The sequence below is a fragment of the Nymphaea colorata genome, chromosome 3 (assembly GCF_008831285.2).
Source record: "Nymphaea colorata isolate Beijing-Zhang1983 chromosome 3, ASM883128v2, whole genome shotgun sequence".
NCBI classification, from domain to species: Eukaryota; Viridiplantae; Streptophyta; class Magnoliopsida; order Nymphaeales; family Nymphaeaceae; genus Nymphaea; species Nymphaea colorata.
The window spans coordinates 25,144,064-25,165,692 of NC_045140.1; the positions used below are offsets into that span (position 1 = coordinate 25,144,064).

The 21,629-nt window shown below is 37.7% G+C and overlaps 1 protein-coding gene across 3 annotated transcripts; it reads left to right on the top strand.

Moving 5' to 3' along the window:
- Nucleotides 1-1,937: 1,937 nt before the first annotated feature.
- LOC116250137 (uncharacterized) lies at nucleotides 1,938-14,005 on the top strand. Of its 3 annotated transcripts, none has more exons than XM_031623572.2 (10): nucleotides 1,938-2,151; nucleotides 2,274-5,151; nucleotides 5,268-5,354; nucleotides 5,423-5,575; nucleotides 6,733-6,896; nucleotides 7,002-7,149; nucleotides 10,898-11,020; nucleotides 11,632-11,719; nucleotides 13,114-13,544; nucleotides 13,664-14,005. In XM_031623572.2, the coding sequence occupies exons 2-9, from the start codon at nucleotides 2,551-2,553 to the stop codon at nucleotides 13,278-13,280; spliced, it is 3,531 nt and encodes a 1,176-aa protein (XP_031479432.1). In that variant the 5' UTR covers nucleotides 1,938-2,151; nucleotides 2,274-2,550; the 3' UTR covers nucleotides 13,281-13,544; nucleotides 13,664-14,005. The 3 variants fall into 3 exon arrangements, with proteins under 3 accessions (XP_031479432.1, XP_031479433.1, XP_031479434.1); XM_031623573.2 differs by having other exon boundaries at nucleotides 2,313-5,151; XM_031623574.2 differs by having other exon boundaries at nucleotides 2,360-5,151.
- The last annotated feature ends 7,624 nt before the right edge of the window (nucleotides 14,006-21,629 follow it).

Genomic DNA, 21,629 nt, shown 5'->3' on the forward strand with positions numbered 1-21,629 from the left:
TTTTTTCACTATCCATTTACTTCATCCAACTGAAGAATTGGATCAGTGATAAGGGTGTATCTAATACACTTACATTTTAACTACTTACTTGGCATTAGAATCTATTTGAGCTGAAAATAGGGTCGAAAGGTATTAGGTCATATATGCACCATGTTGGATCAGATCTCTCTTCCCTCTCGAAAAATTTCATCATTGTCAATATATACATTCTTATATATAGAGTATAAGAAGTGGAGTGGAGCCAAGGGAGGGCCCATAGGAGCCTGCCTCGTTTAAAAAAAAATTATATATGAATTTTAGAAAATTTTATTTGTTCATTCATATATATATATATATATATATATATATATATATATATATATAAAACCAACCGATTCAAATGAAATTGGACTTATCTGATTTGGTGCCTGGTCTGATTCAAGGTGAACACATTTTTTTTATTTATATTTATACGTTATTACGCACCTGATATTTATAACAAGAAATGGTTGCACCAGCCATGGCCGATCCAGGCCCACCTAAAGGTGAACAAGATATAGAGAGAGAATAAGGTATTCTTACGGTCATACATGTACAAGAAAAGCAGGGATTGGGAGGGCTCCTCCAAAAAATAAGAGATTACAAAATAGATGGGCCAAGCAGGAGCTTGCATGAGCCCTAACCCTAAAAATTAACTCATTTTATATAAATTTTTTTGAAAAACGATATTGCATAAAATTGTTGGAGCACCCGTTTTTCTAAAAGGAGATTCTAATGGTTTTTCATTAAGCTCCTCATATAAAACATTAGGATGAGGATTGATAGGCGAATAATTATAGTTTTGAATCTTTATAACATTATCTCTTCGTACTATAAAAGAAATACATTGATATACAAATTAAAGTATGATATTGATATACAAATTAAAGTATGATAGGTGGTGACACCATAAAACAACATTAGGGGATGAAAGTAATTAGGAAAGGGAAAGTTTGAGTGGTGAGGATAGAATCTGGCTCACCGAATTTTGATTACCTTTTTTTTTTAATAAATTTACGTTTTTTCTCATTTTTTGGGGGTTGATTCATTGTTCCCCTAAAACGTTGCAATATTAACTCGTTTACTATTTATAAACCTGTTAACTTGTTACAATTAACTTACAATCTATTTTTTTGTTTTTTTTTTTTGTAAGAAAAAGGGGAAAGAAGATGGAGGGCTCCGTTTCACGGACCGGCAAATCGCGATCACGTAACCGGATCGGCACGCTTTTTAGTGACCGCCTTAGATCGCAACGTGGCGTCCTTTTATTGGCCCCCGTAAAAGCGAAACGTAACTTCCAGCCTGCTCGTGCCACGTGGTGCTGACTTGGCAGCCAGCCAGGGCCTCCTCGCGGGAGCGAATAATCCTGAAAGATTCCTACCTCCACCGAAATCCTAAACTTAGAAAGAAAGGGCCGAAGCGAGCAAAAATTTATTCGCGGAGGCATCATTCGCAGAATATTGCCCTTTTATACAAACTTTTTAACTAATTCTCCAAAATAATTAAATACGAATTCAAATGCCAACTCCAATTAATGAAAAAATAAATATTAAGCAGATATCGTCAGATTATAAGAATAATTATCGTTGTAAATTCCAAATTAGACATAGGAGCAGACTTTTTATTTTTATTTTAAATCTCAATTTCATTTTTTGTTGGGGGGCATGGAAAATTGCCTATGATATTTCGCCTCGTTTCGCGTTTTTAAATCAGGCAGAACAAAATAAGAAAAATGCCAAAGAAAGTATTGAATAGTAGGCTGATTTTTGGAGTGCACAGATAAAAAAGGCGATGGTTATTGCATGCCACGTTGCATTTTCGGACACGTGGCAAAATACTGGAACGTCGATTTGACGGTTGAAAACTCTGCGGAGTGGGAATGGCTAACATGGATTGCATTCCACGACGGAGGTTTATCGGCACCCAAAAGCGAGGGAAGGAAAAATACAATTTTCGGCACCAGAAATAATTAGGAAAAAAAACGACAATTTTGGTTTTTTATTGTCCCTATTTTTTTGGTCTAGGGTTCGCTGCAGAAGCGGAGGAGAACGAGGAAGATTTTTCGAAGGATTTTCGGGATCGGAGAATTTTCTCTCGCTCTCGTTCTCTCGCCGGAATTCGACGCTCTTTCAGGTATTTGGGTCGTTTTACTGATAGGTTTTCCGTTCTTTCTGGTGCTTTTGGATTGATCGAAGCTCCCAGTTTTGGGTTAGAATTAGCTCGTTCTTGGTTTTTAATGTTTTTCTTTTTTCCAGGGTATGGTCATCGATTACAGTTTCTTGTTTCGGTTTCAGCTGCTGATTTTGTTCGTTTTCGTATTTGTACGTGGCTGTGCTCGCAGTATGATTGGTCGTGCCTTTTCGGGTTTGGATAGATGACGATGGCGGTGATTTTCGAGCGGGGGCATTTCGATCGCGATCTATGCTGTTGGAGAAATTGAGTTTTGAATTCAGGCGTTGTCCGTTTAGTTAATCGGATGGTTAAGAGTGTGTTTTCGGGTGTCTTTTGATCTAGGAGGGCTCTGGCGCCCTCATGTGTAAGCAGGGGCTTGAATTGGAGTCGGAGTCCTTGAACAGTCAGAACCAGGCAGTGGGCGGGATGGAGAATTCCTTGGCGACGGCCGATGACGTTCCCCGAGTGAAGTTTCTTTGCAGTTTCGGGGGTAGTATCCTCCCCAGGCCGCAGGATGGGAAGCTGAGGTATGTGGGAGGAGAGACGCGCATCGTCAGCGTCTCTCGGGACATCAAATTCGTGGAATTGATGGCGAAGATGAAGGAGTTGTTCGATTCAGTCTCACTATTGAAGTATCAACAGCCTGATGAGGACCTCGACGCCCTGGTATCGGTCGTGAATGATGACGACGTGATCAACATGATGGAGGAGTACGACAAATTTGGACAAGGTGATGGATTTACTCGGCTTAGGATGTTCCTATTTTCTCATCCTGATGATGATGCTTCTTTATTTGATACGGATGAGAGAGAGACGCAGCGTCGGTACGTAGACGCGTTAAACAGCTTGAGCGATCCGTCAGACTTCACTAGGCAGTCCGAGGTCAGTGGACAGAGTGATAGGCTCCAGCTTGCGGAGCAGTTCTTCAATTCGATGCACTTTGATAACATGAGGAACTGTGAGGTGGTCGTTCCACAATATAACGCCCACCCGATCGGTGTTCTTCATCAGCCACTTATCGGGCATTGCAATGGCTCGGTTGTGTACCAAGAACACGAGGTTGGTTTTCAAGGCTTGCCACAAATAAAGCCACTGGGAGTGGCTAGTGGACGAGAAGTGCAGCCGCAGATGCACACACCGAGGTATAATGAGATGGAGATGCCATGGAGTCCTGCTTATTATTCGTCTGGGCATCAGCCTTCTAGTGACTCGAGGGCTGTGTCAGAATTCTGCTCTTCTCCTTCGACTGGCCGCTATCGCATGGCATTTGATCTTCATGAGAGAGCGTTTGATGAATGCAGTAATGGACAAAATGTTGGTCCTTTTGCTGCAGCGAACCATCAGACTGCTTACGACCACCCTGTAGCTCTTGTCGATAACTTGCCTCAGATGCAACAGGGCACTGCTGTGGCAGCTGAGTGCAATGGGATTCAAGTTCCTGCAGGCAACCAGCAGCCTGTGTTTGATGGAATTAGCAAATGCGAGCCTAGTCATTTTGCTCTCATGCGAAATCAAGCTTTTCTTGAGTCGCATTATCCAGATGGTCGCTGGAAACACGTCCATACCCAGCTGGACCAGGCAAGTGAAAGCACTAAGTTCTGTGATCGCTGTAGAGAATACTATTCAAGAAAGGAGACAATCTTGTTCAATGGTGATGCAAAGGAGAATGGGGTTTACTCCAAAGATCAAAACGAATCTCATCATAACCTTGGTGAATGTTATGGCCATGAGAGAGGATGGATTGCACATCGCTTAAATAATTGGCCAGATGAGTCTAGAAACCATATATCTGGACCACGAAGAAATAATGAACGAAATGTTCCATTCCCACCCAGCTGTCATGACAACCTTCCTTTGCCTCTGAACTACATGAACCATGAAGATCCCAACCATATCAATTCTATCGGGGAATTCAATAATGAAGGCAGTGTAGGTCTTGTTCCTCATATGCAATCCCCAGTTCTTGATGACATTGGAATGGGATATGGAAATTTTGCTGCTGTATCTAGCAAGGACGATCAATTCCATGGTCCAGTTGGGCCTGCATACACATTGCACAAGATTGGGCCGGCGGTTGTTTGTGGAAGCCCAGGCTATGAGTTATCAGATTTTCAGCAACAGCCAAATTGTGCTCTCAACTCGGGGTTTTTGAATACTGCACCGGTGGGAAGTCCAAGGTTTTCTTGTGTACCACCAGATAATGACAATGCTAGGATTCTGCAATCTGGAAGTCCACATTCGATTAATCCCTTTGATGCATCTTCAGCTGATCATGCTCTATATATGAACAGGAACGTTGTTAATGAACAAAACTACACCATGCTTCATTTTGATGGTGGCAAAGAGCCGAATGCTGGTGCTGCTGGAGTGTGTATGGAGGCAGTTGTGGATGCTGGGTGCGATTCTCCTAATTGTCAGAAGCCTGTGAATTTGTCACAAAATAATAGGGGCTCCAATTTCTTAGCTCCAATATCTATCCAACCTCAAGGAGATTTGATTGGTTTTGCTGAAAGTAAAGAACCTCAAGACGCTACATTTTCATCTATATCCCGGAATCATGATACAGTAGGTTCTCCCATTTCTGCATCCCCACTCAAGAACAACATGGATGCCATTGGATCAGAAAGATTATCAGAAACAGAAATGACAGTCCAAGAGGTGTACCAGCCAAAACAAGCAGCAATTTCAATCGAGCCTGATGCACGTGGTACTCATATTCCTAACAGTAGTGATGGTGTAAGACCTGGTCCTGGGGATGCTCTTGATTCATCAAAAAAGATGGAACTTTCATCTGAATGTTTGAGTTTAATACCCGAGCTGATGGCATCAATGAAGAAAGCAAAACTGGAAGGACTACAACAGATTCAAGGCCGAGGAGGTGATGGCTCTGATCTTCACAAAGAGCAAAATCATACAGGGGAGGCACCTGACGCTGAATCACTTAGATCATCCCTCCATGAGGTTGAATGCTGGTTATCTATCTTTGTGACTGGATTATGTTTCAAATTTCCTTATTAATGCAGGTCCACCTTTATGGTGTTTTCTACTTATTTTTGTTTGTCCACTTTCTGAAATAGGATGAAGATCTTAATAGTGATCATCCCAAAGCATCTAAGATTGAGATGACTAGTGCAGAAGCAGAAGCTCTAGAAAGAGGATTACAGGTACTTATATTATTTTATTTTGTAATCTAAGCTGCATTCCTCTTGATGCAAGTTAATCTATCTTGCAGATGATTAAAAACAATGATCTGGAAGAGATCCGTGAACTAGGATCTGGTACTTATGGTTCTGTCTATCATGGTAAATGGAAAGGTTCTGATGTTGCAATTAAACGGATTAAACCTAGCTGCTTTGCTGGAAGACCATCTGAGCGAGAACGATTGGTAACTCTTCCTGCTGCAGCTTTGGACCTGGTTTGCATGCTTTGTGATTAGCAGTTAATGAAGCTTAGCTTCAAATACTTTAGTTACAACTATAATAGTATAGATAATTAGGATACGACATTTTCAAAGTCCATTTAGTTTCCTAAGCGATAACTTTTGGTAACTAAGGTATTTCAACTCAGCATTCAGGTCAAAGGTGGGAGTACACACTGACCCAAATTCTGGGCTGGTTTGTACTCTGTTTCCTTGACTTCAACTCTCGAAGATAATGAACAAGGAAAAAGCTATTCATAGTCGTGACTTGTGATTACACCTCTCCGACTCTCTGTGCTCTTGTCGCTAACACAATCATCCCCTCTCTCTGTTTTGTCTTTGCTTACATTTTCCTTCTCTATCTTACTCCTGGATGGAAGATAGAGTCTGTTACTGATCCTTTTTCCACTTTTGATTTTGTTCCTTCATTAAATGGAATGATAGAAGGCCACATCCTTCTTCAGTGCCTTCTTGCAACTGCATATCTTGAGAGTTGAGAGCTATTTGAATAATTTTAAGAAGCACACTGCAAATATTAAATTTCACCAACTGACATAGGTTAGGCTGGGCACCTCTTCCATTATTTAGATAGGATTATAATAGAATTAACACTTGTTTTATGGTAGAACTATTGAATAGAAAAATAACTTCAATGGATTTTTAATTCAAGACTTCAATGTATTGTTAATTGGGGAGAGAAAACACTTCATATCTTTTTCTTCAGGGTAACAATGCGGTTGATGACCTCGTAATTTGAAATAATGTCGCCATGCCTCAAATGATTGTGAATTTTTCTCTAATCCGTAATAACAGGAACATTTCAAAGTTCTTGAAAGGGCATATGATTAGTCGGGATCTGTTCTGCATTAACACCAATTATTTGCACATATTCCAAAATAAAAAATGAATATAATTCAGAAACTATTAATCTGTAGTTCACTTAGATATTGCGGAGCTTTCTTTTTGTGGTTTTTGTTAGTTTTTTAAGTTTCAGAAAACTGCATAAAAGTCATGTTCACCTCTGCTATTGGGCCTTTTCCCCTTTATTTTACCCTGGTTGTGAATTTTCTTTTAGTTGTGTAGTAGAATTAATCCTATATCGTTCTTTTGTTATGTTTTCTTAGATTGCAGACTTTTGGAAAGAGGCTTTGATTTTGAGTTCCTTGCACCATCCAAATGTTGTATCATTCTATGGTGTTGTCCGTGATGGCCCTGAAGGATCATTGGCTACTGTAACAGAGTTTATGGTTAATGGGTCCCTAAAACAAGTCCTACAAAAGAAAGATAGGTAGGTCATTTAATTATTTCCTCCTCACAAATCAAATAAAATCACTTGCCAAGATGCCACCTAATATTTGTTTCTATATCTAACCTCTTTAGCTTGATTGGGCAGAACAATTGATCGCCGTAAACGCTTAATCATTGCCATGGATGCGTCATTTGGTATGGAATATTTGCATGGGAAGAACATTGTCCATTTTGATCTGAAGTGCGAAAACCTATTGGTGAACATGAAGGACCCTCATCGGCCTGTATGTAAGGTGTGAATAAGCATTACATGTTTTAGGCTTGCAAAGAACATTTATTCAGGAATTAGAGGAGGTCCTGATTCAGCCATCTATAACTCTGTCTTGCAAGCTTGCTTCATCTTGTCAGAATATTGCCGTGTTGTAACGTCATGTTTCCATTGAGAATCGTATGTTAGTTCTTCTTTTGCTTGTTTCCATGATCAGAACTTGCTCCACATGATCTTTTGTTGCTATATAATTACCTTGTTTGTCACCTATTGCAGATGCTACATTTTAATATTTTTGTAGGAGGTTTAGCTTGTCCCATGTTTACCTGCATGTGTCCTATTATTGGCTACTTGGAGTTCTATTGTGGATAGTGCTAAAGAGTTTGATCTTATACATTACTTATAACTTTTGTCATGTGGATATACAGTTTATTGGATGCTTGTGAAGAAATCAGTTTTGAGGCCGTATTTTCCATTGAAATTTGGTGGACTCCTTTTGTCTATGAACCAGAAGTCCTTTGCATCCCTGGTGATTGTTTGGATATTATTAATGTTACTACGTTTTATCAATTCTTGTAATCACCCTAGAAAGGGCACCATCATAAACTTTTATGGGGTAAGATGTACTGGAGCTTGTCCTTGCGTTAACTTTAAGATGGTACCATGATGCAGATGTCTGTGTTATGTTTTTCCGCTATGGAACTTCAGTTGCCCAACCACCATCATAATTGCTTATGATAGTGGTCTACAGAAGGAGCTTCTTAGAAAATAAGCATTGGATCAAGCAATATCATGTAGCTCATACCTGTTAGTACAATATTGGTGACATTTGCACGGTGCAACCACCATCTCTCCTCCTTGGTTGCCTGCCATTGTGGATTTATTTGGAGTGAGCTGCTCTTGAATTGGCATTGGCTCCTCAGCCTTCTCTATGTACTTTTGGCTGAAACTGCCAATGCAGAAAGTTCAAATGGATACATATTGAGAAGTTGAAAGAAACATATTGAGAAGGAAACTAAGTAGCGACTGGGAAGTGGATAAAATTATAATACTTTTTTAACTAACAAAGAAGTAGGACTTATAATTGAGAAACTAAAGTCAGAGAAATCAAATCCATTATAGTCATATGCCATCACTTAACAATGGACATCTGCTGACAAGTGACAAGCATTTGTATGTTGATTAGTAACTTACATTTGTCATCAACTAATATGTTATATCATATATGAAAACCACATTTTAGAAAAAGAACAAATATTTAGTTAATTCAATGTGGACAACAAGTATGCTCAATAATGAGATCCAATTTTAGTAAAAAAGCCTTAAACCCAATAAGAAAGGGCCCAGTTCTTTTTGCTTTGAGTTTGGTGTTTGTTTAGGTACTTTTCTTGTCCGTATTAATCTCTATGTCAAACTTTTTCTTGTAAAAATGCTTTACCAATTTAGGTGAAAAATGGAATGGCACACATTAAGTAGACTTGCCTCATAAAAAAAAGCTTAGTTTTCCGTCTTGTGGAAGTGTGCTTCTCTACCAGAAATACACATGCTACATTTGGGAGGCACAGTTCCTTTTCTAGAGGTGCACTTCCTTCGGCACTTTGGAAGTGTGGTATTTCTTGCCCTGGAGTATATGTTCACTTGTGTGTATAAGCATTTTCTCCATTCCTGCTCTTGGCAAGTAATAATTTGGGAAAAAGAGTCAAGTTATTTTAATAGAAAGGCTTCCAACTCTTTCTCCTATCCTATCCAAAGTTAGTGGAATCTCTTTTCTTCTCTCTCTCTCTCTCTCTCCCAAAAAACATATTTTAATATTGGATGTGGATTTCAGGAAATCATCCATAGTGATCCTCACTTCCTTACTTTATAGGAAATAAATCTAGGATGGAGACTATAGGCAATTTTCTATGAGACGTCAAATTTCAAAAGAAAAGCAAGTGTTCTTGAATCTCTTAAGGAATTCTCTTGCAAAGTAAGTCCAAAGGGCGATGTTTAGGACTCTGGTTGGTTTAAGTTGCAAATGTAATTGATCAATACCTAAAACAACTCAGCACAAAAAAAAATGCTCCACTGTGGACTTGGTTCTTGGTTGAATAATGAGCATGTATTTAAAAATGTCATGGTTGTAATGTTTTTTTCACAAAAACAGTGGCATCTTATTTAGGTTAGGAAGGCTGCCATGACATCTTGAACTGTTGCATGTGCAACTAATCTAAGTAGACAGATGTCATTTTCCTATTTAATAAGTGGGGCAAAGGAATTTTTCTTTCATCCAAAAGGAAGGACATTACTGATGATACGTATTTGTTGCCAGAGTATCCTCAAATTAAGCTGATATTTAGTAGGGCTTAGATTACATTTGTTTCCCAAATTGCTTTTGGAGACGAGGCAAATTTAGAAGGTTGTTGGTAACTAAAAGAGTGGTAGAAAATCACCATGTCTAAACCCTTTTTGTTTACTTTAGCTGGTTGAAAGTTGAAACCTTGTTAAACAAGTTCAAAGACTTGATTCTACTAATTATTAGATTTCCTGCCACTAATTTTTGTGTATTCTTGATACAGTTTTTTTTTTAAATGTTGAAAAGTTTTCCCCAACTATAGCAAGCGGTCTTCTTGTAATATTATCCAAAGTTCTGCATATTGAACTTGATGTTTTCAAGCATGTTTTCTCTAAGAGTAGAGTAATTACATATAAATTTGTTATCCTTGGCATACTGTTGGAATAAGCCAATAGTTGCATGGCCTTTTCAAAGGATGATTGGGCAAATAAAAATTGTCGAAACTTGTGCATGCACAACTGTGTGCTATAAATGGTGCGTGTTTACAAAGCTGATGTAGTTGTGCATTCAATGGACATAAATGTTCCTGTGAGTTTGCAATACCGATATATTAGCTGCACAAGGTATTTTAGATATATTTAATCATTCTTCTGGAAGTTACATACATTTGCCTACTATGTGCTAAGATTTTTTTTCATTTTCGACTAAAAGTTCTTTTTGCAAATGACTTCTTGTTTTTAAATTTTTAGTGCATTTAGATTTCAAATGTTTTTATTTTCAATTTATTAAGAAGTAAAAATTCTTTAAGTTTTATATTTTTTCAAGACTATTTTATTTCTTTAAATTCACAATTATAAATGCTTCATGGGGGCTAGGCCAAGAGAAAAACTCTGCATTGTTGGCTGTGCGTGGGCAGTGAGGCAAGTAGTTGCATTGGGAGTGCACTCAAAGTTGGCAGGGCTACACTTGAGGCTCTTCTACTGCCTTGGGAGAAAACTCAAGTCAACCTTATGTTAAGGGATGCACATTCCGTGTCCCCAACTTGCACCAGAGTGCCAACTTCGTGATGTTCACAAGTCTTCTTGATCAGAGGAGCAAGCCTTGTAGGGAAAATTGTCAGGTTGCATTAAAGGGAAAATTCGTATAATTTTTTATTTATGTCTAAAAATATCTTGATGGGCACTGAGCCTGATGTCTAGGATAGGGTTCATTCTGTGCTCCAGTCTGGACCAAAAGAAATTTGAACCTTATTCTTGACGATCCCCAGCTTAACTATGAAATTAAGGGAAAAAAATTGAACCTGCATGTGCATGAGTATTTGTTTTCTTTCATTAATGGTTGTTTTCTTATCTTGGTACTTCCATTTCTGTTTGCATGGCTTTTATTTCTTGGATAGCTTTTTGGTTTATGGTGAAATTGTTTCAACTTTCATGTCCTTTAGTCCTCTAGATGTATGATTCCAAGTTTGTATGCTTATTTTTTTCTGAATTATTTGCAGATTGGAGACTTGGGCCTATCAAAGGTACGGCAACATACTTTAGTTTCTGGCGGTATTCGTGGAACTTTACCATGGATGGCACCTGAGCTTCTAAATGGAAAGAACAACATGGTGACGGAAAAAGTAAGCAAGCCATGAGAAATTATTGCTTCTCCAATGGTGCTAGAGCTTTTCCACAAAAAACTAATTTCTTTTGTACAGTTCAAATTCGTGCTCAATGATCGATGGATACTGTCTTTTAAAATTCTACATCATTTTCTTGTCCAAATGACATTCCCACGCCTTACCTGACACTGCACGTACCATGCTTATTTTATTGATTATTATATAAAAATTTCACGTTCGACTTCTCTCTCTCTCACATGCACTTTCTCTCTCATGTGCACACACACATATATAGCATCTTTCAATCTTCCTGATGAAGAATCTCCTGCAAAAGAATGAAAACGTTGGAGTTGGAAGCGAGAAATGGGTATGGGATGAGATAATGGAAAAAAACATGTGTTTCCTGTTAGATTAAAAAGATCCGCTAATTCTATTTAAGGACAATGACAAAGACTTTTAAGGAAAGGAAACAGCTGCTCAACATTCTGGAAAAAATATTTTTTTAATTAGCCTCGTTAAACATGAGTGTGTTTTTCAACACAAAAGGAGTAAATCTCCAGCTTTTATTCTTTATTTTATTTTAAAATGAATTGTGTGCTTCTTACATGTGTTTCTTTTGGTTGATTTAGATTGATGTATACTCGTTTGGGATTGTCATGTGGGAGCTACTTACAGGAGAAGAACCTTATGCAGATATGCATTGTGCCTCTATAATTGGTAATTCTTATATTATAGATCGTGTATCTTCTCCTGGTTACTTCCATCCCTCCATTTCCATTTTCTGTAATGTCTCTATCTTTCTTTCTTTATATATGTATGCACATGTTATATGCACATATTTGCATGTGCTGTACACATGTACTCATGTTGTTTGAGAGGGGAGGAGCAGGCATGCATTCATGTTGCACATGTTACAGATAATAGACAAGTAGATTAGACATGCATGTATGTCTCTGTAGATAATGATTAAGTGGATATATGCAGTACTGTTTCTTCTCAGTCTTCTCCTGCCTTTTTTCAGCTTGTCATTTTTCATTAAATACCTCCATGTTGAGAGAATTGATCAAGGAATCAAAATACAACAACAATTTACACAAGAAGAAAAATAATATTGCCCGCTGTTTCTGCAAGATCATTTGCATAATCAAAAGAACATCCTTGGTGTGGAACATAACACACCATAAAAAATTGCTCTGTATGCCCATTTTTGATAAGTTCCTTCTCCCTCTCATTTTCTTTCCCTTTTTCTCCAAAAGCATTTTTCTTGCTGGCTCATGAGGTAGCAATCGAAGTTCAGACAATCACAGGTGTGTTGATTTCATATCCAATAAAAAGGATGGCCACTTCTTCTGTGATGGGCTTTTTTTCGTCAAAACTGGACCTAATCAAGACCATCATACATTTCAATTGAAGCCAGGATTGGAGTACTTTTCTGACGAAAATCCTGATTGATAGGAGCCACATATCTATATGGGAAAACAAGCTTGAGTACTATCATGCTTTGTGCATTATTTCCCTTCTGCGGAATCCTGCCATCACCATATATGTGTGTGTGTGTGTTAGGGGAGAAGGGGAGTTGTTTTTCCAACCCCTCTTGTCTCCCTCACTTTCTCTTCTACTCTATCTTTCTTCTCTTTTTGTTCTGGCCACCATCCTCTCCACCCTAGGGTTGGTGGATCCTGTGGAGCAAAAGGGACATAAACATCCCATCCCAATTTGGGACTGGTTTTACTTATTGCCCATATACGTGTCTTCACTCTTGGTTGCATATGGTTCTCATTAGAATGAATGATATTTTTTGTGACAGTTTCAGCAATAAAACCTACATTGTCTATATGACTCACTGTTTGCAGTTCTGTAAATTCTTTAAAAAAGGTGTTCCCCTTTGGAACTGGATGATTGTTGGTCAATGAAAAACACCTTTCTCATGATACATGAAGTTGTGTGGAAATAAAAAAGGAATTGGCCATAATTATACTCAAATTTTGCTCTATTCATATTAAATTTCTTCACTTTACTGACTAGAACAGCTGCACTAACTCTGAGTAGTATTGTATGGCTATTTTTCTGTTATGAATAATTTGTGCTGATTTCATAATGCGATTCATCAGGTGGGATTGTGAATAACTCATTACGTCCACAAGTACCTTCTTGGTGTGATCCTGAATGGAGATCTTTGATGGAGAGGTGCTGGTCGTCAGAACCAAGTGAGAGACCATCATTTGCAGAAATCTCTCAGGCACTGAGGAAAATGTTTGCAGTGCTCAGTGGAAAGTGATGTGGCACATCTGATTATGTAGATTCTAGAAGTCTCACTCTCCTTTTCCCTTTCCCTGTATATCCACATTTTGTTTTCAGAAAACCTTAGGCTTGTGTATTGAATACTTCATTGTTGAAAGACATGCATACTCAGGTTTGTTTAGGATGCGCCATGTATGCATCTACATGGTACTGTCTAGTAGAGTATCTGGGCAACTAGATGCCCTGCAGCTATCTTGTAAAGTACAATTTCAATCACGAGATATGAGTGCTCAATCTAAATGTGAGTTACTTCTTTCCTCTTTCTTTGCCCTGTTAATTGTCTGTTGTGTTCCATGACATCGACCTTATATCACCATTTGTATGAGTAATTGATTGACTCTTTCCATGTGATATTTGCAGAAAACCATCTTTATTGCTGTGGATATGGAGTTGTATAGATCATGTGCAGTTTTCTGAAATTCAAAATATCATGCAGCATAGTTCAGTACTGGTGGAAGCTGTTTCTGAAGATGTAAATCAATTTTGTGTTCTGTTGGTTGTGGTCAGCCATGCAGAGAATGGTATCCTGCATCATGTTAGGTCTGGACTTGGAAATCTGGTTCAAAATTTTGTGTAATCCAGTTTTTGCAATGAAATCAGATCTACAACAGTTTTCATTTTTCTGAGTAAAATTTCAGGTGAAGATGTATAAAATTAGACATAAATATTAATATATATGTTTCTACATTCTTGAAGTTAAAACTCTCTCTCTCTCTCTCTCTCTCAGTTGTTTTCCTTTCCTTTCTTGCCGTAGATGAGTTTTTATGCTGTCAAATAGCCCTGAGTGCCCATGGGACATTCTCCAGCAAGTTCTTTTTTTGCGTATGCAATTTTTTATGACATTATTAGTTGCTTATATAGTTCATATTTATGACTTGATGAATTGTCCCTCAGATCAAGTGCTGCTTTTCCAAGTTAGCATTGCATGTCTGCTGAGTTTTGTTGAAGTATTTATAAATTAATCTGACTTATTATTTGGGTTGCCAATAGCTTGTTATAGTTTTGGGCCTTGATCGTTGGAGTCATTTAATAAATCCTATCATTATCTTAGCATATTTAGTATAAGAGGCTTAAAAGTGCATGGACAACCGAATAAGAATTGAATTTGTTTACAGTTCTAGTTTGTCTAGTGTCTCTATGTTTTTTCTTGCTTATGGCACAGGATTTGAATTTGAGTGGATGGAACTTGGGGGTCATTCAGGTTGATGTTTTGCACTTAAGTTTGATTTATATTGGAAGAAAATGAGATGATTATAATCATTATATAATCTTAAACTTTCATCGTTGCACCTGATAGCTTCTTTTCTTCACAAAGAAACTGATTGGTTATTGGGTCATTGACATGACACAAATTGTATCTGGAATGATCCTAAATGATTTGGAAGCATAAAGATACATAATCATGGTGCTATTGTTTTTAAGAAAATATGATTTCTGACACTTGGTCGATGCAGTTTGGCCTTTAGCTTGCAGTTCTTGCTCAAGTGAATCTATTCAGAGTAAGAACATGTCTTTGTGGTGGCCCATGAAGTGCTATATTTGGGAATTTTTGTCTTATATTCCATATTCCATCCATAATCTACAATTGGTAAGACAGACTCTTAGCAGCATATTCAGGTTTTGAAAGTTACACATCTATGAAATTAGGTGGGATCTTTTGCATGTCTATTCTCTTTCCTACCCAGCCACCCATTCAGAAAGAAAAGACCAAAAAGAAAATGAAAGAATTGAGGTTTGTTTCAGTTAAACCAAAATTGGTTCTTTTCTGAATTGCTTCAATTCTCCTGTTCTGGTATTCCAGTATATGGAACCTGGCATGGAAAGAAGTCTACAAGAAGGGAAAGAAGGTTTTGGTAGGTGTTTTCCAGAAGGACAGCATGGAATGAGGAGAATGGGGATGTTTGAGGCTGGTCAAAGGAAAGTTTCGGTATTTAACTCAAGGATATGTGTCAAATGTACAAGATTATTATGTTAGGGGTGGAGAATTCTGAGGGAGATAGTGGCTTTTGCTGGTGTTATCTGGAGGTTCTATTTGGCTTTGACTTGAAGGGTGGGGTAGAAAAAAAACATTCTGCATATGCCTGTCTTCATAAAAGCACAATGTATTAGTTTATTCATGAAAATTTCTGAACTTGTCAGAAATTCAAGTTGGTTTTGGCATTTTTATAAGGAATTTAGATTTGAGCAGTAACCTGACATGCTCTGTAAACTTCTGTGCACCGAGTTTGGCATAAATGTACAATACATAACTGTTCACCAGTGACGGTGCAAGAATGAACTATGACCACATGATCCCCTTTTTCCTAGTGGTCTGAGTTTAAGGACCTGTCAAGGAACAGATGGTTTTTCCTCTGTTTTGGGAAGTGAAATGTGGATTTTCCATCAGCAAATCACGATTTCTTTGAATCCTAAAGTAGTGATGATGCAAGTCACAACAACCCCAAGCCTCATCACTTACAGAAGGAACCATTTTGCTGAGCTGTTTCAATGTTGATGACATGAACCCTCAGCTATGCAAGATTAACTTGTCCAGTTGCCCTAAGCATTGACAGGTAGTTATTTGTGTAAGAAGAGCAACTGGCAAACACTATGAATGAAGTCAAGTGCTCTGTTTTGAGCAGCATTTTGTTACTTTATCCTGATTGTGAATGCTTTTAAATTCGGTTTCGTTATGGACTTCATTTTTAATAATTTTCAATGATTTGTAGCATTATGATATTTGTTATGTGGTAGCATAAGATCAGTCGTTTATCCAGGTACATTTATCCTTGGTTACATGCGAACACGCTGCAAGACCAGCTTGGTTTGGAGTTTTCTAGTTGTTTGTAGGCCTGGGTGTCGGGCCGGCCCGAGACCCCAAACTCGAGCCCGGGCCTGGCCCGGTTTAAAAGAAAAATTTTTAAATATAAAATAAAGTTTTTAATATAAAATATATTTTTAATAATAAAATATATCATTATTAAAACAAAAATAATATTAACTAACATACCAGCCGAATTGGGCCCCGTCGGGCCGACCCGGACTGGGCCGGGCGGGTGATTTATTCTGGCCCAAACCTGGGCCCGAATGGGCCTGGTACCCCGCCCGATGCCAGCCCTAGTTGTTTGCATGTTTTTAGTGGGTTGAGTGTTTTTCTTCTGTCATGGGATATGCTAGGCCCTATTTCTTATAACGACCTATTATTCTTTGTATGCATGACCTATGCAAACAAAAGTAAATAAAATTACTTTTACTAAATTTTTTATCTTAGCTTCACCAGTTAGGTATTTTGTTACGTTGGCATCACATAAACTGAGGTTAGTGCAATTGAGTTCAATGTTGACTTCACGTGCATGACCTATATGAGTTAAACAACACCTAGTGGTTACACTTGCATCTTGTTCTTCCATATGTAATTCTTTCCTATGTCTACAGTTGGAAATTGATATGTGCAAATGGCATTTTCATTTGACTAAGAATCTGGAAAAAATTATCAATGAAGTCAGCCGTCAAAGTTTCAGCAGCATTTTGTTAGTTCATTCTGAATGTGGATGTATTTAATTTGAGCTCCTTGTGCGTGTGTTGTTTGCTTAGTCTTACTTCTCATAATGTTTCAAACTTTTATGGTTCTAGGCTATAACTAAGATCAATCATTACTCAGGTACATGTATTCTTGGTTGCACGGGCACATGCTGCCACACCAGTTTGCTTCGAAGTTTTAGTGGGTTGCATTATGTTATTATTGTGTCATGGGATACATTATGTTATCACTTAATTCCTATAGCAACTTTTGAATGGCAACTTATGGAATTCCCTATGAATGGCTTATGCAAATAAAAATTAAGTAAAATTGAACTTTTATGTTACACATTTATGAATGGAAGTTCTGTTCACATCTTATTTGTTCAATACGTACAATTAGCAAATTATATATGCAAATGGCATATCCAACTTGCTGATGTTCTCATGAACGCAGCAATGTGAAAATGCAAAGTTTGTCTTACTTGAAGTGCTTCATGAAGTACATACTAAATAGATGTAAGGTGTCCTTTTTTTTTTTTTTTTTTTTTTTTTTTCCAAGCACTGCCAAACTGTGACCAGGATTCTTGGTCTACACTATTTGGTGGACTAGGAGGGTTGGGTCTATTGTTATTCTCTTTGAACCTGGTTCCTCGTTATGGTCCTCTATTTTCAAAGCTACTAAAAATGTAATTCATTGCCTCAGGAATCTGAAAGTACTTTAAAGTCTTATCATCAAGTTCCGTTTTGTTCTCTTTATAGACAATTAAGGAGTATCTGTTCATTTTTCACTGTTGAGAGTGATCCATATCTGGTTAGTTTTTAGGCATATTTACATGTTTAGTAACATGCAACTTGTTTAGTGAATAATTAGATGTACAGTGTGAAGTCACCATCACGAGCTTTGTAAATCAATGACAGTCAACAGACATTACCAGAGAGATGGCTAAGTAACCCAGATTCCTTGGATCAGTCAGGCAGGAGCAGGAACTAAGGTGAAGTTGCCTGGAAGCATCTCTTGAAAAAGCCAAATAGATGCCCAAAACAGATTCATCAACTTGGTACTCTCTAAGGAAGTGCATGTTTTGACCAATACCAAAACCCGGTACTTGCTCTTGACATGGTCTTTTTGTTCCTTATGAACAAATCTCAGGCTATACTTGGAGCACTAGAAGTATGCTCTGGAGAACTATGTCCTGGCTTTCAAAGAATTATTTTGTCTAGAATTTCTAGATTGCTTAAATGACTTTTCTTTGGTTCTGGCATTACTTAATGTCCTTGAACTTTTTGTGGACATTTTGAGTTGCTAGATACCAAATGTTTGACATGCTTCTAGATTTGAAATTAGTCTGGCTTGCAGGAGAGCTCAGAGCAGAAATGCTACTTATACACATTTTGATGGCATAATTTATTTGATAAATTCGTCTTCTAGGGCATATGGCATAATTTATTTGATAAATTCGTCTTCTTGGGCATATGTCATCAATAGAATTCCCAGGTCACTCAGATTAGTGGTCATGTATTGAATAGACTTTAATCCCAATTTATTTGACCCATTATACATAGTATAAGGATGTGTCCATATGTGGTCATTTTCCCTACATGAGTTGATCCGAGGTCATTTATATAGATAGTGCTATTTTCCATCTGCTGAAGCTTTCGTAATTATGCACGTCTATTGACTTCATGGTTTCTCATTTCTGAAGCTGGAGCCATGTGCCATAAGGAGCTTTATTTCAGTCTTGCTAGATGCTCCCCATGTTGGGATTAACTTTGTTCTGCAGGAAATTTTTGGAAAGCATTAAAACTGAAACAGGTCCATGAGCTCCAGCTTTTTGTGAGGTACAAAGTATTTCTTCTCCTTGTATTAGTGAGAAACACATGATCATAGTAGCGTTCACCTTTTATTATTAAAGCTAAAGATATGCCTTCGGAATTGGGGAAAGTGTAAATAAATCAAACATAGTTCTGGCAGTGGTAAGAGTCTGAATTTGTGATTGTTAGCACAGTGGAGGATCCACTTCTTTCCTGAAAAAGGTACTTGGAACATCTGGCTTTTTCTGTTCTTACATTTCTTGATTTCATCATAAGCTGGCAGCATTGCAACTTAAGCTGTATGATATCATTACTGCTAGTATGATAGATTAGCATTTCATTGTCGTACTTACTGCTTCCTGCTTTGGAATCATGTGGTCCTTCCTGGTCTTCTGTTTTCATTTTCTGTGTTTAACGTGACCTTCATCGTCAAGCGGCAGAAGGTGAAGTTTTTATGCTGTCTACTTGAATCAATTGTGAAAATCTTGCTAATTATTGTGCCTATTGTTTGTTGGTCATGAATTTTATCTTTTTCCTGTTTCTGCCAAAGCAATGCGGTTGGGCCTTTCAGTTATATGACTTCCTTGAACTGAGTGACGCATTCTCTGATTCTTGCACTACATTAATTGGAGCCTTGTGGTTCGTAGACAATGCTCTTCTTAGCTGAATCGTTTGCACTTTGCAGACGGCACATGGTATTTCTTGAAAAAGAAGCCATTATTTGTTTCTGAATAAGAAGCCATTATTTGTTTCAAACCGTGCTATAGAAAACAGAAATTTATTGGGTTGTGAATATAATTATATTTTTAAAAATAAAAAATATTGAAAATAATAAGAAAGAAAAAAATTTAACATATTTGGACAATAATAACACCCTTCTATGGGCTGATGAAATGAATCGATTTCTCATTTCCGGATGAATAATCAGCTGATTCAGGGCAAATGGATAATGTGTGTGTGTATGTGTCAGTGAGAGAGAGAGAGATTGAGAGTTTTTTTACTTCGAGTCAAAGAAAGTCAGAGACATATCTGTACCTTGTGCTTCTTGCAGCACTTAGTACAGTAAGGACATGAAAATTCGCCTCAAAAGCCTCCCTTCCACAAAACAGACTGTAAGTAGTGAGTCAAAGGTTGAAACTTTTAAGGTCTGGATTTCATTTTGCAACCAGTGGCTGTGTCAGATGGTCCTTCTCTTCAGTCCTTGTACTTGTGATTCTGCTGTTTCGCTCATTTCCTATAGATGCTCAAATTTAAAGATTGATTCCAGCAGAAAATGGGTGGTGATAATATACTTTTCTCTTTTTCCCGGATCCAGCTTTTGATTTCCAACATCAAAAGCGGGTCTCTTTTCTTTTGATGGCAAAATAACTTTTTGACTTTTTGCAGTTTTACTCTGCAAGTAATTATCATATTTCTACCTCCCCGGGGACTCAGACACGCACTTGCATTTGAAATCATATTCATAGGAAAAAGTTTTGACATTCTATGGAAGAATTTTGACATGTTGCTGCACCGGGAAGGCTTATTCTGTGTGTGTTATTTTCTTGCATTGTAAAGGAAAAAAAAAAAGAGAGAGAACACCTTAGATAGAAAGACTCAGCCAAATTGATCTGTTAAAAAAGTTAGGGTTTCCATTCATGTTGTGATGCAGTTCAAGGCCTTAAAAACCCTAGAATTAAGAGGATTGGGGAGCTTTCGGGTCTTCTTCAGGTCGTGGGTTGTTAACCTCTTTTTCATTAAAAAAAAAACAAAACAACAACAACTAGGGTTGCAAATGTGGACTTGTATGAGGTTTTTGTCATTTTCTATTGTACGGGGGCATCTGACTGTGGCCTGAACTCCGGCTTATTTTGCAGTCTCAAACTTGAACCATTTTTCATCGTCACTTAATTCCGGCGTATTTTAGTCTCAAAACCGAACCATTTTTCATCATCACTGTCGACCTGAAGAAGCTTCGACTTTCGCCAACTGAAAGGACAAGCAACGGGGGAGAACCGAAAGACATCTTTATCCGAAAGCCTGAGACCACATGTGTCTTGGGTATTAATTTATTTAACCGCCGCTTATTGGAAAGAACGTTCACGAATTTGACGGGCTCAAAAAACGCGTGAAAAGAAGCTTCTGGTGTATATCATTGATAACTGAACCAGCCAACAAATCTCTAAATTAATGCCAATCATATTAATGACTAAATCCAAGCAGATTAATGTCGAAAATATTAAATGATTGTGTGGAGAACAATTAATCTTCCCATAATTAATGCTTTTGAGGGCCTCGTTCACTTGACTTGCTGTCCTGATAGTCAATCCAAGCTTTTCAAAGTTTAAAAGCGCCACCAATTGGAAAACTTCTTTTTCACCTCCATGGAAATTACCGAACAAAGTAAAAGTAATATATTAGGGACTGATGATTTATAGGCAAAATAAATGACAACTTGCATTGCTTCCCAGAAATACCAACCCCTGTATGCTTACCGTTTTCAAAGTTTGCTCTTTTAGTTTAGAATTTTATCACCTTCTTACCTGTTCTTACCTGTTATATCCCTAGAAAGGAGGCAACGGATGGAGGTCGGAGAAATTACTTAAGGGCCCAATGAACCGAGAATGGTTGGCTCATCTGAAAAAAATTTGACTTGATCCTCAATGAATTAGAGCCAATAATGGTTGATTGGTTCATTTGAAAAAATTCGACTTGATCATTGAATTCGAGTATATCTAAACTAGAGGCTTTATGTATATGTATTTGTGGATTTCTCAGTTCAGATCCTCCAACTAACAGTGGGACTATTTTTATTTTTTATTTTTCATTAGGAGGGCGGAACTATAACTTCAAAATTTTAACAGTGACAAAGTATAATTTTCAATTTTTTTATATAGGATAAATGATCTTTTCTAAAAGTACATGTAATTTTTTTTTTTGAAAAAATTGATGCAGTGGCCATGGCCCCTACCGCCTCCTGACTGTGCCTTTGCCTTCATCTCTCATAGAACACTGTATGTGCATTGAGGGGCTG